Source organism: Mixophyes fleayi, chromosome 10 (genome assembly GCF_038048845.1).
Source record: "Mixophyes fleayi isolate aMixFle1 chromosome 10, aMixFle1.hap1, whole genome shotgun sequence".
Classification (NCBI taxonomy): Eukaryota; Metazoa; Chordata; class Amphibia; order Anura; family Limnodynastidae; genus Mixophyes; species Mixophyes fleayi.
The window spans coordinates 99,217,230-99,234,030 of NC_134411.1; the positions used below are offsets into that span (position 1 = coordinate 99,217,230).

Sequence of the window (16,801 nt, forward strand, 5' to 3'; positions counted from 1 at the left end):
GGGTATTCTCATTACCCAGAATTCCCTGCCCAAGATATGTCAGTGTATGTGTTAGTAGTTTAGGTCCTTGTTCTGGCAGATTAGACTGAGATAGTCATTGTACAGATGACATTGGTTTGTGTTGTACTGAGCTCTGTATATTCCTTGTATATAGCAGGAAGTGTAGTATTAAGGGGAACTTAGTTGTTTTTCATAGAAGACAAATATGCATATTTTTTTTTTTTTAAATTATGTATTTGATAGAAAAACCCAATCAGTCCAGGCATTTGTTTAAAAAAAATCTGCAGTGTTCACGTCAATACACAAGAAGCAGATAAAATGTTTATTTTGGCAATATAAGATTCCTTTATGGGAAAATACTCCAGAATAATCCTCCCTGGATCGCTGCTGGTTATAATGGGCACAGGCTGATCCTTTCTGGAGTCCAGGCCTGGTCAGGACTGTAAGAAGGGATCTGCGGGGGCCGTACAACGCTCTCTGGGTATAAATACTTGTTGGTGCTGAGCCGTGTTGGTGAGGCCGCTCGTGGTTCCATGTATGGGGCAGTCGGAGAGCTGCTTTTCAGTTGTCCCAGGAGGTATTCGTTGGTGCTGACTAATGACCTGAGGGGGCACAAAGTATCAGGTGTCAATCACATAATTTATACTCCTCTCTAAATACCATTTAATAATGCAGTATATGGATAATGAACTTTTTAAAAAAAAATAAAAAAAAACCCCACTATTTTTCACAATCCTAACCCTGGATTGCTGACATTGAGTCAATTGCTAAGAAGATAACACGTTGGAGCAAACAATCATTTGCAGTAAACTGTGTTATGGGTTGTTTGTTGGTTTTTTTCATCCATGAAGATTAAGGTGATGATGACTGCAGAGTGTATACTGTCATCTTACACACTGCCCACCCCACACCCGTCCTATGTGCACTGGCTGAAGCCTGGTGTAGAGGAGCCCAGCAGGTACCTGTGACTATTGTGTAACAAGTGGACGGTCTCCTGCAGGTTACTGGTCTGGGTCAGCTGCTGCTGCAGCGATGACACCTCCAGTCTTAAGGCCTCGTATTTCTCCCAGAGATCATCTGAAAACATAAAAATGTCTGATTAGTTTATTAACGAGCTCCACTATCCTGCAGCCAACTGCGGGCTGTTCGTTAGTTACTAACTAGTACCTGGGGATGATGTCAGACGTCCGGATCCTTCCTTACGTGTCGCCTGGGTCTCCAGCTTACTGATTTTCACCCGGAGAAAGTGGTTCTCCTCCATTATTTTCACCATCTTTAATTTTAAAGATTCCTGACAGGGGGGGGAAAGCTTAACATATATAAACACCGGATATAAATAGATCCTCATTGTATAAAAGGGTTAGACTATCATATTTGTCAAAAATACTTATTTGTTAGAAAAAGGGATGCATAAATAACATGTATTTGACATTTTACCACCAGGGGTTTTTTTTTGTATTTGTTTTTTAAAAAATATTTTTGCTTTTAAATACCCAGGCTGTAGAAGCCTTACAGTAAAGTGCAACCTTTTCAGCTATGTCAATCTTGGTCATTTTGCAGCATTTACAAATGTGACGTTAGATTGAATAGTTTCAATCGGATGCAACAATTGTCCTCATTTATCTGCCATTTGGGCTCTGAGAGGCTTCGTTTGATTAAGGGACATCTATGGAACTAGTTTTGGCAAGTGATCTTCGTGCAGGATGTGCTGGCACTTTGGCTCATGGTCAGGACCTGCAGTCTGCTGATTGACAGGTGCTAATAAGCCACTAGCTGTATACCAGGTCTGATCTGGCTAATACCTTTATGTAAATGGCCCCCAGCGTAACAGAAATACTGCACATAATGTGTTCAAATAAACTGTGATAGGAAGTGTGGTATGTATAGATAAGTTCCTAAATTATGCAATACATACATAATTTATATTATATTTGGAAATGTTTTTAAGCATTTGGGTATTACGTTCTTGTAACTCTGACATAAGGCTTTGGAGAACAATGAACTTACCATATTGTTGTCATGTTGCTCTTGTCCAGGACTGTTCCTGGGATCTCTCATCTGACCCACATGTGACATCGGTTTAGCTGGGTGTGGAGTCCTCAGACGTGAGAGCAGATCTCGCGCGGGCACTGATAGGAGACACACGGCGCTGCTGTTTAGCTTTAACCCCAGTGTCTGATAATAACTCACTAACTTAGTGACCTTACAACCTATCATCTTGTCCTAAAACAGGTCCCATTTAATGATACAGATACTGGTTTTATTTTGAAAAAACAAAAATACAACACCTAAAACTGCTGCTGGCGGGGATGAGCCTGGTTGTGCCACTAATGGGCATGGGCTTAAAACTAGATTAATCCTATTATAATGTGTATATAACAAAATACTCACCCAGAAACCGCTGGTTTTGCAGCAGAGATCCTGAGCCGTTCCAGTAACGGTCCACTAAGTCCATGAGCTGCTGCAGGACACCGGCGATGGAGGGAACCTCGTCCGTCAGGGAGTCTCTCTTCTTCAGGTCAGTCTCACTCAGCAAGTCGTCATTCTGTAGGTTAGATTGTATTATATAGTGCACATCAGCAGATGATCTGACCTATTCATATCTACCAAATTAATCCAGGTCAACTGCGGCTCAGGTGTGGTCCTTATCTGCCCCCCCCCCCCCCCCCCCAAAAACTGAGGCATGATCAAATCAAGAGCAGCATGGACATAATGTATTTTGTATAATGCTTATTACTACATAAGAGAGTATATCTGCCATATGCAGGTTGTCTCTGGAAGATGAAGGTGGACGAGAGCCAGTAGTGATGTGGCCTGACTGGCTCTAATAGAATGACAATTAGGACAACGTTGTCACCACCAGCTTCTGATTGGCCCAAGTAGTAGGAGATAAAGATGGAGGCGTCTGCTGGACTCGCTTGTAGCTTATTATTGAGTGTTCCTTGTACTGCTGGCCATATAATGGTGCAAGAGCGTTGACATTATATTGCATATTACTACTACTACTGGTGGCATTACCTGGGCACTACCGTTACTGGTGGTGTTAGGAGCGTTCCTGTTGGCATATCACCAGCACTGCTACTGGTGGGTGACATTATTGGGCATCACTGCTGGCGGACTTTAGGATGGAGTCGGAAGCTACATAAGAGGTTCCACGAATCTAGTAGGGTGCCCACTACTGATCTACTTTGTACCATTCTGTGAGTTGGGACCCAGAATATATTTTTTGAGATCCTCTGATTATCAGCTGTTGTACAAACTATGTTCTACTGACAGCTTCCTCTGTTGGGGGCCACTAAGGGTTGCAACCTATGGCTCGCCACCTATGAAGGAACTACAGGTCCCAGTATACTGGCTCAAACAGATGGTCCTTGCTGTATACTCACATGACAGTCTAGATAGGTACTACTGGATTTCAGGTTCAGGAGGGAGTTCAGGCTGCTGGTTCTCTTCATCCCAGGTTCTGGTGTGGATCCGATGTCGGACCTTAAACCGGATCCGGTGTCCTGGCTCCAGCCGCTCTTGTAGTCTCTGCTAAACGCTGATGTTTTTGCTGCGGGCAGGTGAGTATTTGTTAGGCTGGGTTTAGACGGCAACGTGTAGGTCTTGGAGACGTCGCTGAAGCCTTTTCTTAGGGCAGCCAGAGACGTGGGGGGATCATTCAGATGGGTGGAGATGTAAAGATCTAGAAATAGACCAGACGAATAGATAAGGAAGTCCGTACAGTACACAACGGCCTGATATCATCCGATAAAACCTATATCGTCATTTAAAAAGACTGTCCTGTGTACCTTGGCCATTGTGCTTACACTTGGTTAGGAAATCGTACTTCTAGTCTATGGCTTATTAGTAAGGGAAGTTTCCTTTCTAGTTTACACAAAGAAGAGGAGTTTACACATGGTCATCCTAGGAACCTAGAGGAAAGGAGGTTCTGTTACCATTGCAGGCAGTAAAAATGTTATTTGTAGTTTGGGCAGATATTCCGTACTCCCTGCTCGTTTTGCTCCCATGGGAGGGCCCCCAACTACCTGGATCTGCACTTGGCACTGTACATCTGCTGGTAACCAGTAGGTGGCGGTATAATACAGATAGTGAGCATGCAGCAATCCCCTTAGGTGAATAGAACAGGAAACCTCACCAGACAGACTGCTGGGCAAGCGGCTTGTTCCACAGGTAGCGTATGTAGAAAATACAGTGTTTATAACTCATTTGTCAGAGTTTAGAAAACAAAAGTTTTCATGCAGAACTCTTCAAGGTGCAAATCTTCACCAAAGCTATAACAATCAATGGGACTTTTTATTTTATTGTACAACCTGCAATAGCCGATATCTGATTGGTTGCTATGGTTTTAGTGAAGATTTCCACCTTTGAGCAATAAATAACCTTCAGCGCACAGTAATTTCAGACTTACTGACTTAGAAAACATTGTTTTCTGAAATATTGTATATAAAACACAACAGGCAGACCCAGGCGGTGGCTCGTTGCTCGGTTCTATGTCCGTGTGTGACCACTGACACTCTGATAACCGTGTGATTACCTGAGCTGAGCCGTAGCAGTCTCTCTCTGCTGGACTCCTCGCCACTACTAGATGGCATATGGCGCTCTCTCAAGTCTGAGCTCTGCCTGTCGTCATCGAGCGCCCTGGCATCGGCCTTCATCCTCTCACTGCCAGGATCATCTTTCTTTACGGGGGTGGACGTCAGATAGGTGTTTTTGTAGCTGAATGCTGTCCCGGGTTTATCTGGATTGTTAGAAGTGGGTTTTCTCGTGGAGGTGAGATCGTCACTTTCTAAACGTTTAGCTAAATCTTCTCTCTTCGGGGTGAACTCTGAGAGCGCGGGGTCTGAGAAGGTGACTCGTTGGCCTTCTTTGGCACGTGAGGCGGGACCGGGGGAGCGCAGCGATGAACGTGTTGGTGACGGCAAGGGACGATACTCTGTGAACGCCAAAACAAGGTGCATAAAATATTTCCGGACGAAAAATCTGTTTTCCACTAAATGAAACGATGTCCGCCAAACTTAACTTTTATTTTGGGTAAAGTTCAATAAGTTATCATAGAACGCACAGGTCTACTGCTATAGGGTGATCTGGAGAAGGTTCCAATCACCCAGCGCTGCTCTCCTCTCTGCTACTAAGATGGGCTTGTTTAAGTTCACGGGTGAGGACCACTGACAGCCCTGCTCCCTGCTTCAGAAACTGGCCACACCCCGGCTGATCTGTTGCTCGGCCCGAGCTAGAGCAGGCAAATCTGTGGCTCTCCAGATGCTGTGAAACTACAAGTCCCAGCATACTTCTCCAGCTAATGACTGGCTATCTACTGGCAAAGCATGCTGGGGCTTGTAGTTTCACAACACTGGGAGAGCCGCAGGTCGGCCAGGCCTTAGCTACAGGACCCAAGTCCAGTCAGTCCACACATCATCATCACCATTTATTTATATAGCGCCACTAATTCCGCAGCGCTGTACAGAGAGCTCATTCACATCAGTCCCTGACTCATTGGAGATTACAGTCTAAATTCCCTAACACACACATACACAGGGTCAATTTAGTAGCAGCCAATTAACCTACCAGTATGTTAATGGATTGTGGGAGGAAACCCACGCAAACACAGGAAGAACATACAAACCCCACACAGATAAGGCCATGGTCGGGAATAGAACTCATGATTCCAGTGCTGTGAGGCAGAAGTGCTAACCACTAAACACCGATGCTGCATCACATGCCAGGGAGAACAGGTGAGAGCAGAGCATCACTGGAACCTTCTATGAAGGTGTTAGAGGAGATGTTGCACCCTGGGCAAGTTGAATTTTGTGTTCCATGATAACTTCTGTAACCCTTACCTACAACTAAACATAAAGTTCCCATTTAACAACTTCATGGCCAGTCCATATGGCACTTTTTTTGGGATGCACCCATTTAAACAGGGATTACTTTTTTTTTTTTTTTTTTTTTTTAATAGACTACCCAAATTAGTTTGTTCTATATGTATCAGTTTTTCTGGGCACACATAACTTTTTATCACTCTAAGCATTATCTAGAGCAGTTTCCCTAACAGTGCAGGTTTCCAGGTGAGCAGTGATATAATTATACCACCTGTGGGTCTGTTACATTGTATCAGTCAGTAACGACTACACCTGTGCTCCAGCATAGAGATCTGGAAAACATGCACTGTTAGGTTCTCTGAGGACTGAGTTTGGGAAACTCTGGCTTAGAGGACAGCAGGTAAATATATAAAATAATTGTTTCTAATGATTGTTGTCCTGACTAATTTACTGTAATCTATTAACCTTAAGATTTAATTATCTTGTGCTCCTGATTTAAGGGGACAGGAAATATGTATAGTTTTCCCCAAGTCGGGTGTATTTGTAGGGACCAAGCACAAATGTCCCTATTTTAGTTTTACCCACATACTAAGAGGAATAGCCACTTATTTCCTCGCCACACTGAACTTTATTTAAAATCCTTTAAGAGCACCGGACACCTGCACAGAGTGGAGGCAGCCATAGTACAGGCTGAACCAATAATCAGAATACTAATAATAGAAATACAGCCGACCCATTGAGTAGGAACCAGTGATGTCACGGAGGCACAAGCTGGTAACGTGCTGGAGAGTAAACTACTAATAAATACAATAGGCTGACTGTCTATGTTTTATATATTCCTTATAATACACAGCTGTCTGTAATGTATAATGAGGTGATGACATCACTACGCAGTTTATACATCTATTACAGGAGACCTCCGCTAACACCCTATCCAATCTCACAGCAGAAGGATGTAATAATAACAAATAGTAATAATAATGAAAGTTCTTGTTATACCAATACCGTCTTCAAAGTCGCTTTGTGTCTGTATGTACGGCTGGTGCTCTTCAGCCTGTGGATGTAAAAAGAATTTCATGTATCCAACGCTCTACAATGTTATAACTATTACATGGGGCTGCCCTGTACAACGCCTCCTACTGTATTCTCTGCATAAAGGTGCATTGAGATGTATCCATTGTCACCCTCCCTATAACACCTCACTAGTTATTACACCCACAGTAATTCAAGGAGCTGTTATAAAAAGGCAGCTTTGTATATTGATTAGTAACACACCCTGAAGATGGATAAACTCCAGTGCCCGGAGGATCTTTGAGAATAAAATATTTTGTGACTTGCTACCCTCCCCCTAACCTAAAACGTTAAAGGGCACCGGACCCCTGTAACCTTCATACAGTGGCCCGAACCAACATTCAGGTGAATGCAGCTTATAATTAGGAACAAGAGACGTCCCTGGTTTGTAATAACGCCACATGTTGTAATCAAGAATATTGGTTCAGTTCTCCATACGACAGCTACTTCTCTGACTTTGATACATTACCCAATGTGATTGGGGGGTAGATGGATTTTAATAAATTCACCTCCATATTCTACAGAAAAAAACATTACCTCCTCTGTCTGCTTTATCCAGTTTTTCAGAATCCGCTATTCTAATTTATCCGAGTTATTACAGGGTAAATAGTAATATCTGTTACTATCCTCAGATATATGATGTGCAGTACACAGTACCACCACAAGAGGGCAGCCTACACTCATCACCACTTATAGTTCTCGGTAGGATTGGCAATAAAGCAATTTGTGTGCGTCTGTATACACCCACCTGATATTTAGTAGGAGACTCGTGTTTCCACTCATTCATCTTGCGGAGTTCTGAAATATATAAATTCCTATTAGTGGAGTCCTGAAAAACCTGCTGTTCTCTAAACCAGTCAGTGGTCAAAAACCAGGAACACGATATGTAGCAGTGATGGGCAATCTAATATACACTCCAGGGGCCAAACCATGTGGCCCTCTAACATTCAACAGGGCCACACGTTACCCTTCATCTCAGTAATACGTTAAAACAATACAATTGATCAAAGAAGGAGACACCTATCTGTAATAAGGTATTAGCAGCATTTTACACAAACACATAGAGCCAGGGGCCGCTGGTGAGGACCTGGGGGCCCGCCTGTTGCCCATCACTGGTGTACAGTCACACGAACCCAAGGTGGGTTATAAGAACCAAGTTATTTGTATACTATGTTTAAGATTTCTGGTCTGGCTCTTTAAAGGTATAACATAACTTACTGGTAAGTTTGTTTTATTCACTTTGTCTTTACAGAAATGTCCAATAAAATAGACTGACACGTTTATCTGCTTAGAGCACCTCAATGATAGGCAAATCTCTGTATATTAATATTTATAGAAGCTGCCATATTTCTTTCTAAGCTGAGCTAAAGTGAAATATCAGCCATAGACACCAATGGAACAGTGCCCCTAGTGGCGGAAATTGCCCTGGTAGTCACACCCCCCCCTCCCCCCTCATGTTTGATGAACAAGACCCCCGTTAAATACTTTACCTATTGTGTTGCTCGTGTCATAATCCAAGTGACTCTTAGATGACGTCTTCTCTCCTAACACAGGACTGGAAGGCACAAATCACATAAATATTCATAGTCCATTCACCATCATACATATTATATACACACATGTAATATCAGTACACATACATGACCCACGTACATAAACTGGGATAGAACGACATGAGGAAGAGCACACAACACTTCTCCATATGTTCAAATAACAAAAATTAAATTGTGAACAACATAAGTATTTTGGAGTGAAATAAAACATTAAATCAAAGTCCGTTCTAAGCAACAAGTCAACAATTTCTAAAGATTTGAATAAAGGTGATTTAATGGCACAAAATTGTCATATAGTATTTTTCTCAGGTGGGAAAAACAAAACACATTTCCTAAAATGCAGACTTTTACGTTTAACAACTTAATGTTTTACACCTCATTATAAAGGATATATCCTCAATAGTAAATGGTCAGAATGTTATAATTACAACACACTAAGTTTGGATACAATGTTACACTGTAGTATCCGACAGCTTATATATAGATTGTATATCACACCGGTGTACTCACCTCCCAATCTCTTTGTCTGGCATATCCTGCGTCTTATATTCTTTCAGTCGGAAATTATACTTTGCACCTTTCCTCTCGCAGTCCATCACGGGCCGGTCGTCTGAAAACAGGGACATGTTGGTGATGAAAGGTTTCTCCCCCGTTACCTGAAACGCACCTTTCCCCCCCAGTTTTAGCATCGCTGAGGGTACATGGCCGGTGCTCTCAGTAATAATGGGACCGGCTGACAGTTGGGTAACGTTAGTACATATGCCAAACAGACTCCTGGTGTAGCCATGGAAACATCTTACACAACAGAGATTGGGGCAGGGATTGGCCTGGTCTCACCTCACACCCACTCGTTTGCTGAGATTAATCGGTATCAGACAGATCACTGCCTTCTACATCATCCAATTTGCATAAACAAAACACTGTGGTCACCGCTGGATTCCCAGCCCTTAGGGGGGAGTCTAACTAAACACTGACATGTTGTCTCTTACTAAAAATAAATCTGTCTAGTTCCTATATCATCAAAACAAGTCTATATTGACGCAGGTGGTTGTTGATGACATGACGGAGGAGACGCAAAGTCAGGGTAAAGATAAAGGGCAATTTATGGGTGCAAAGCCCACCCCCCCCCTTAAATAGGAGGTCTCCTCAGGCAACAGGACCCCCCCACCCCTGATTGCAATAAACCACCGTGACTCTTGTCCATTTTCCTCTACAAGAAGGAAAGATGGGGGGTTCTATGTGACCCTAAATTAAAGCTCAGGCATGGCTGTCCACAGGACATCCCGCACACATGACGTCTGTGCGGTGGCTTAAGGACATATAAAAACATTACCCAATATACCCTCCCTTCCTCTCCAGAGTTAATAATCTTATTTCATATGTTTTCTAGACTGTATTTTGGCTCCTAACAAACACTTTATTTATTCGGCATAGTCTATGACTCACCAAGAGCTTCTAAGGCGCCTAACGTATGAATGACAAAGGGACGGTATTCGGCAATCAGTTTGGTTACCGGATTGAGGCGCAAATCCAGGCTCTTGAGGTGCGACAAATATCTGAGATGCTGGATCTCCTCTAGAGATGAGATGTCATTATAATATAAATTCAGGAAGCGAAGAGCCTGGAGATATTCAATGCCCTGCGAAAGCAATATAACAATCACGCTGGTTATTCTGGGTTATATAGGAGTTATTTTGTTGGCTGAGAATGTAGCCGACCAATTCACCTAGAGGTCGTGACCTGGGGGCCGCACTGAATTGTCCAAACCCCTTACATTGTCACTCACCTGTAAACTGATCATTATGTTTCTAGACAAGTCCAATGATCGGAGACTTTTAAAATTCTTAAACGCATCTCCCAGGCGAACAATCTTTTCCTTGTATGTCCCTTGTAGATTGAGCGACTCCACCGTCTCTGGAGAAATAATTAGTAACAATAACACAGTGAAATAATGTCCATTGTACTAAGTTAGTATAAAATAATAATATGGAGACAGGAAAAGACAGAACTGGCTTCTGGGTTTGAGAGAATCATTCCTTGGTGGATTATTCTAATTCTAAGCTGTAGTTATTTTATTATGAATATTTGTTGCATTACTGATGTATTATTATAGCACAATACATTCTGAAAACTGGTTCCAGACAGTTCACATAAGCATTATTATTATATATTGGACAGAATGAGATCTTGCCCTGAGCTCCAGCTGGGATAAATCTGTATTATTATACGTTGAAGATACTCGGAACTTGTCTAGATTAATAAGTATTATAATGTTTGTGTTAATATTTCACTAAACACACTGTGCCCCCTGGCCATACTTTTCATATTAATAATATTATTTTATATTGAACACAGTGTGGTTCTGTCCTCTGATTCCAAGTGGGGTTACTAATATTTTATTATTTTTGCTACTTGTTAATTATCAGGGCTCCACTTGAAACATGGACTCCGCCCACCTTTCAGTTTGGCTATGGTGACCAGGAAGTAAGGTGACAGCGTACAGGTGTGATTGTGGTTATTTGTTGTTGTTATCCAGAGTTAGGAGGCTTCTTCACCATCATTTCCTTCCTCCCACAAGTCCTTCTCTGTCCACCTAGGTCACAATGACTTAAAAAGCTGTGTGGCATTGGGTGAGCTCTCAGTGGGCAGGGGGATTGGGTCAGCTCCTGAATCCTGCCTGGATTATCAGGTGGGCGGAGTTAACGGTTGGCGCCCGGATATTTAACAAGTGCTTTATATTAGTATAACATCAGAGCCATCTTGTCTGTTACTGAGTGAGTTCATTTGTATTTATTTAGTGTAGTAACAGCCGTCCACAGCCCACCAGGAGCCCAGATACACTGAGCACTAGGCCCAGGCCGGGGCCTCGGTTACCTGCCATGCCCGGCTGCAGCCCGGCTCTCCCGCACACCCAGCTCTCAGTCAGTCTCACCCTCCTCACCGCCATCCCATTCACTGGGTCCAGCGACAACAACATTCCCCCTAGCAACAGCGGGAAACACGGCGCGGAGGGGAAGGTTCCGGGGGTGGGGCCGGCAAAGAGGGGGCGGAGCTGTCACTGCCCGACCAGCCACTGGCGACGGCCAGCAACGGAATGTGGGCGTGACAGGGCGGGGACGTTGTTATAGGGCGGTGCCATAGTAACAGGGGCGGGCGGACGCTGTTGTCATGGTGACGGGGGCGGGGTAACGCTCTCAGGAGAAAGGCGGTTACTCTGAGGGCACGTAGAGCTGTCCGGCGGGGAGACGGTTAATAACGGTCGATGGCGGAGACCGAGCAACCACCGGGGCCGGTAATACCGGGACTGCTACACGTCATATGTGGCTGTCACTGAGAGACGTCATACCTGTGTGTGACTGTCACTGATAGACGTCATACCTGTGTGTGTGACTGTCACTGAGAGACGTCATACCTGTGTGTGACTGTCACTGAGAGACGTCATACCTGTGTGTGACTGTCACTGATAGACGTCATACCTGTGTGTGACTGTCACTGAGAGACGTCATACCTGTGTGTGACTGTCACTGATAGACGTCATACCTGTGTGTGACTGTCACTGAGAGACGTCATACCTGTGTGTGACTGTCACTGAGAGACGTCATACCTGTGTGTGACTGTCACTGAGAGACGTCATACCTGTGTGTGTGACTGTCACTGAGAGACGTCATACCTGTGTGTGACTGTCACTGAGAGACGTCATACCTGTGTGTGTGACCGTCACTGAGAGACGTCATAGCTGTGTGTGACTGTCACTGAGAGACGTCATACCTGTGTGTGACTGTCACTGAGAGACGTCATAGCTGTGTGTGACTGTCACTGAGAGACGTCATACCTGTGTGTGACTGTCACTGAGAGACGTCATACCTGTGTGTGTGACTGTCACTGAGAGACGTCATACCTGTGTGTGACTGTCACTGAGAGACGTCATACCTGTGTGTGACTGTCACTGAGAGACGTCATACCTGTGTGTGACTGTCACTGAGAGACGTCATACCTGTGTGTGACTGTCACTGAGAGACGTCATACCTGTGTGTGACCTGTCACTGAGAGACGTCATACCTGTGTGTGACTGTCACTGATAGACGTCATACCTGTGTGTGTGACTGTCACTGAGAGACGTCATACCTGTGTGTGACTGTCACTGAGAGACGTCATACCTGTGTGTGACTGTCGCTGAGAGACGTCATACCTGTGTGTGTTACCTGTCACTGAGAGACGTCATACCTGTGTGTGTGACTGTCACTGAGAGACGTCATACCTGTGTGTGTGTGACCTGTCACTGAGAGACGTCATACCTGTGTGTGACTGTCACTGAGAGACGTCATACCTGTGTGTGACTGTCACTGATAGACGTCATACCTGTGTGTGACTGTCACTGAGAGACGTCATACCTGTGTGTGTGACCTGTCACTGAGAGACGTCATACCTGTGTGTGTGACTGTCACTGAGAGACGTCATACCTGTGTGTGACTGTCACTGAGAGACGTCATACCTGTGTGTGACTGTCACTGAGAGACGTCATACCTGTGTGTGACTGTCACTGATAGACGTCATACCTGTGTGTGACTGTCACTGAGAGACGTCATACCTGTGTGTGACTGTCACTGAGAGACGTCATACCTGTGTGTGACTGTCACTGAGAGACGTCATACCTGTGTGTGACTGTCACTGAGAGACGTCATACCTGTGTGTGTGACCTGTCACTGAGAGACGTCATACCTGTGTGTGACTCACTGAGAGACGTCATACCTGTGTGTGTGACCTGTCACTGATAGACGTCATACCTGTGTGTGACTGTCACTGAGAGACGTCATACCTGTGTGTGACTCACTGAGAGACGTCATACCTGTGTGTGTGACTGTCACTGAGAGACGTCATACCTGTGTGTGACTGTCACTGAGAGACGTCATACCTGTGTGTGTGACTGTCACTGAGAGACGTCATACCTGTGTGTGTGACTGTCACTGAGAGACGTCATACCTGTGTGTGTGACTGTCACTGAGAGACGTCATACCTGTGTGTGACTGTCACTGAGAGACGTCATACCTGTGTGTGACTGTCACTGAGAGACGTCATACCTGTGTGTGACTGTCACTGAGAGACGTCATACCTGTGTGTGTGACTGTCACTGAGAGACGTCATACCTGTGTGTGACTGTCACTGAGAGACGTCATACCTGTGTGTGACTGTCACTGAGAGACGTCATACCTGTGTGTGACTGTCACTGAGAGACGTCATACCTGTGTGTGACTGTCACTGAGAGACGTCATACCTGTGTGTGTGACTGTCACTGAGAGACGTCATACCTGTGTGTGACTGTCACTGAGAGACGTCATACCTGTGTGTGACTGTCACTGAGAGACGTCATACCTGTGTGTGACTGTCACTGAGAGACGTCATACCTGTGTGTGTGACCTGTCACTGAGAGACGTCATACCTGTGTGTGTGACTGTCACTGAGAGACGTCATACCTGTGTGTGTGACCTGTCACTGAGAGACGTCATACCTGTGTGTGACTCACTGAGAGACGTCATACCTGTGTGTGTGTGACCTGTCACTGATAGACGTCATACCTGTGTGTGACTGTCACTGAGAGACGTCATACCTGTGTGTGTGACTGTCACTGAGAGACGTCATACCTGTGTGTGACTGTCACTGAGAGACGTCATACCTGTGTGTGACTGTCACTGAGAGACGTCATACCTGTGTGTGACTGTCACTGAGAGACGTCATACCTGTGTGTGACTGTCACTGAGAGACGTCATACCTGTGTGTGTGACTGTCACTGAGAGACGTCATACCTGTGTGTGACTGTCACTGAGAGACGTCATACCTGTGTGTGTGACTGTCACTGAGAGACGTCATACCTGTGTGTGACTGTCACTGAGAGACGTCATACCTGTGTGTGTGACTGTCACTGAGACGTCATACCTGTGTGTGACTGTCACTGAGAGACGTCATACCTGTGTGTGAGACTGTCACTGAGAGACGTCATACCTGTGTGTGACTGTCACTGAGAGATGTCATACCTGTGTGTGACTGTCACTGAGAGACGTCATACCTGTGTGTGACTGTCACTGAGAGATGTCATACCTGTGTGTGACTGTCACTGAGAGACGTCATACCTGTGTGTGTGACTGTCACTGAGACGTCATACCTGTGTGTGACTGTCACTGAGAGACGTCATACCTGTGTGTGACTGTCACTGAGAGATGTCATACCTGTGTGTGACTGTCACTGAGAGACGTCATACCTGTGTGTGACTGTCACTGAGAGACGTCATACCTGTGTGTGACGTCACTGAGAGACGTCATACCTGTGTGTCTATTGTGGATCCACAGATCTGCACCACTATTCACACAATACCCTGTCGCCTATTGGTACATCACCAGCTCTGCCTACTATACCCCACACCAGCCATAAACCCTTCACACTACCTCCCCCCAATATTTATTGTATCATATGAAACAATTCAGGGTCATAAAGGGCAAAAAGCCCTATGGCCAGTGAAACAAGTGTTTATGTCAGGGATGTAGGGCCTCCCCCATATGTCCTGGGTTCATCTCTAGTGTTTTTTTAACCATTGAATCATTGATACCCATTCATTTCATGGGAGGAAATTGAGCATCACTACACCTGTACATGCGCTACACCCGTCTTCTGTTATCTCACCTGTATGTGCGTTACACCTGACTCCTGTTATCTCACTTGTATGTGCGTTACACCTGACTCCTGTTATCTCACCTGTATGTGCGTTACACCTGACTCCTGTTATCACACCTGTATGTGTGTTACACCTGACTCCTGTTATCACACCTGTATGTGCGTTACACCCGACTCCTGTTATCTCACCTGTATGTGCATTACACCTGACTCCTGTTATCTCACCTGTATGTGCGTTACACCTGACTCCTGTAATCTCACCTGTATGTGTGTTACACCTGTCTCCTGTTATCACACCTGTATGTGTGTTACACCTGAATCCTGTTATCACACCTATATGTGTGTTACACCTGACTCCTGTTATCACACCTGTATGTGTGTTACACCTGTCTCCTGTTATTACACCTGTATGTGTGTTATTTTTGTTTGTTAAGTGATTTGCTACATTCAGAAGGATATTTGTTCAGCCTGCCAATTGGTTACTTGCTTTGGTGCAGTGTTAGTTATTTTAAATGTTACTGAACTCCCCCAAAATATTTGATATTTTGTAAATGAGGGCAAATGGTTTGTACTTTACCTGGATGTCAGAACAGCTCTGAATTATTTGATTAATATAATGTATACTCTCCATAATGCTGAGTATCAGCCTATTTCTGTGAGTCTCTAATGGTCATTTATGAAAATGCAAATCCTATGCTGTAGGTGTGTTGTTCATTCATCCAGTGGGGGGCACTGCAGACACCGGGGTATAGAATGCGCTGATATGGAGCTCAGGCACCTTAAATTTACCAGTAAATAGCTCCAGTTCCTCCCTCTCTGTATCCCCATTGGCTGCTCAGAACTTCTGGGATCGTTATTATGGATGATTATTATTAGTTTAGTGCTTGAAGTCACCTAGATTCTGTTTCGTTGGATGAGGTTATTTACATGAGTTTGGATGGGTAACGAAGTCGTGTTTAGGGACAGTCATTGTTTGTCCCTTTCACGTACTTGAGTGTTAATTGAGAGCTGGGGAGTAATGTCCTCTCTTTTCTGATATGAATGGTGATGTACGTCCCTTATGAAGGTTAGAGGGCTGCCCAGTGCGGCCGCTGTAGTGTATCTGGTTGCCTATCGCTGTCTTAAATGATGTTGAAGGTGTGTGAGGGGCATTTGAGGGGCGAATAGTGGGGTGTTGGCCTCAGAGCTTTGTTCTCCCTGCAAAACGACATCAATTCTAATCAGTAAACTAGCAAATTTGTAATCTTGCCTGATGAAGGGGCCTCTGTGCTCTGAAAGCTGGGAAATATAATCATTTTTGGGGTTAGCCAATAAAGGTATCACTCCTATAATACTTTTGTCTTTTTTTTTGTACCTTCAGAAAGTTGATCTAATTGATTTCCTTGAGTAAGCTCCCAAAACCGTGAGTGTGCACTTATGTGTGCAATAGGTGGATAAATATATATGTGTAAATAGCACAACTCTGCACTCCTGAGAAATGGCTTTACTGGCTTTAACCAATGAACAGGCAGCCACTATATACTGTTTATATAACACACAATCAGAGCAAAGTGTTTCCATTGTTATAGAGGTTTCTTTGCTTCCACTAATTTGTTCTGAAGTTCCTGCTGGGAAGTTTGTGGGTTAAGGTGAAGGGATGAGCACTTGTTATTGATTGGTTTTATTTCCCGCAGGTGGATGCAGAACCAGCGG

General features: G+C 44.5%; 2 protein-coding genes across 4 annotated transcripts in view; one reads left to right on the forward strand and one right to left on the reverse strand.

Annotated features, from left to right (window-relative positions):
* Positions 1-299: 299 nt before the first annotated feature.
* Positions 300-11,512, reverse strand: LOC142104537 (leucine-rich repeat-containing protein 36-like). Of its 3 annotated transcripts, none has more exons than XM_075189263.1 (14): positions 11,321-11,512; positions 10,233-10,360; positions 9,893-10,085; positions 8,957-9,056; positions 8,384-8,448; positions 7,642-7,691; positions 6,828-6,876; positions 4,538-4,936; positions 3,387-3,685; positions 2,392-2,545; positions 2,008-2,129; positions 1,168-1,291; positions 963-1,077; positions 300-602 (listed from the first exon to the last, which is right to left on the reverse strand). In XM_075189263.1, exons 1-14 carry the CDS (start codon positions 11,421-11,423, stop codon positions 392-394), a joined length of 2,112 nt encoding a protein of 703 aa, XP_075045364.1. In that variant the 5' UTR covers positions 11,424-11,512; the 3' UTR covers positions 300-391. The 3 variants fall into 3 exon arrangements, with proteins under 3 accessions (XP_075045364.1, XP_075045363.1, XP_075045365.1); XM_075189262.1 differs by having other exon boundaries at positions 6,822-6,876; XM_075189264.1 differs by lacking the exon at positions 4,538-4,936.
* Positions 11,513-11,708: 196 nt separating this feature from the next.
* Positions 11,709-16,801, forward strand: part of LOC142103395 (BTB/POZ domain-containing protein KCTD19-like) — a 40,408-nt gene continuing 35,315 nt past the window's right edge. Inside the window, exons 1-2 of the mRNA XM_075187459.1 lie at positions 11,709-11,738; positions 16,783-16,801. The exon at positions 16,783-16,801 is cut by the window's right edge and continues 269 nt beyond it. Of these exons, the coding sequence (XP_075043560.1) occupies positions 11,709-11,738; positions 16,783-16,801 (49 nt within the window). The remainder of the gene's footprint in view (positions 11,739-16,782) is intronic.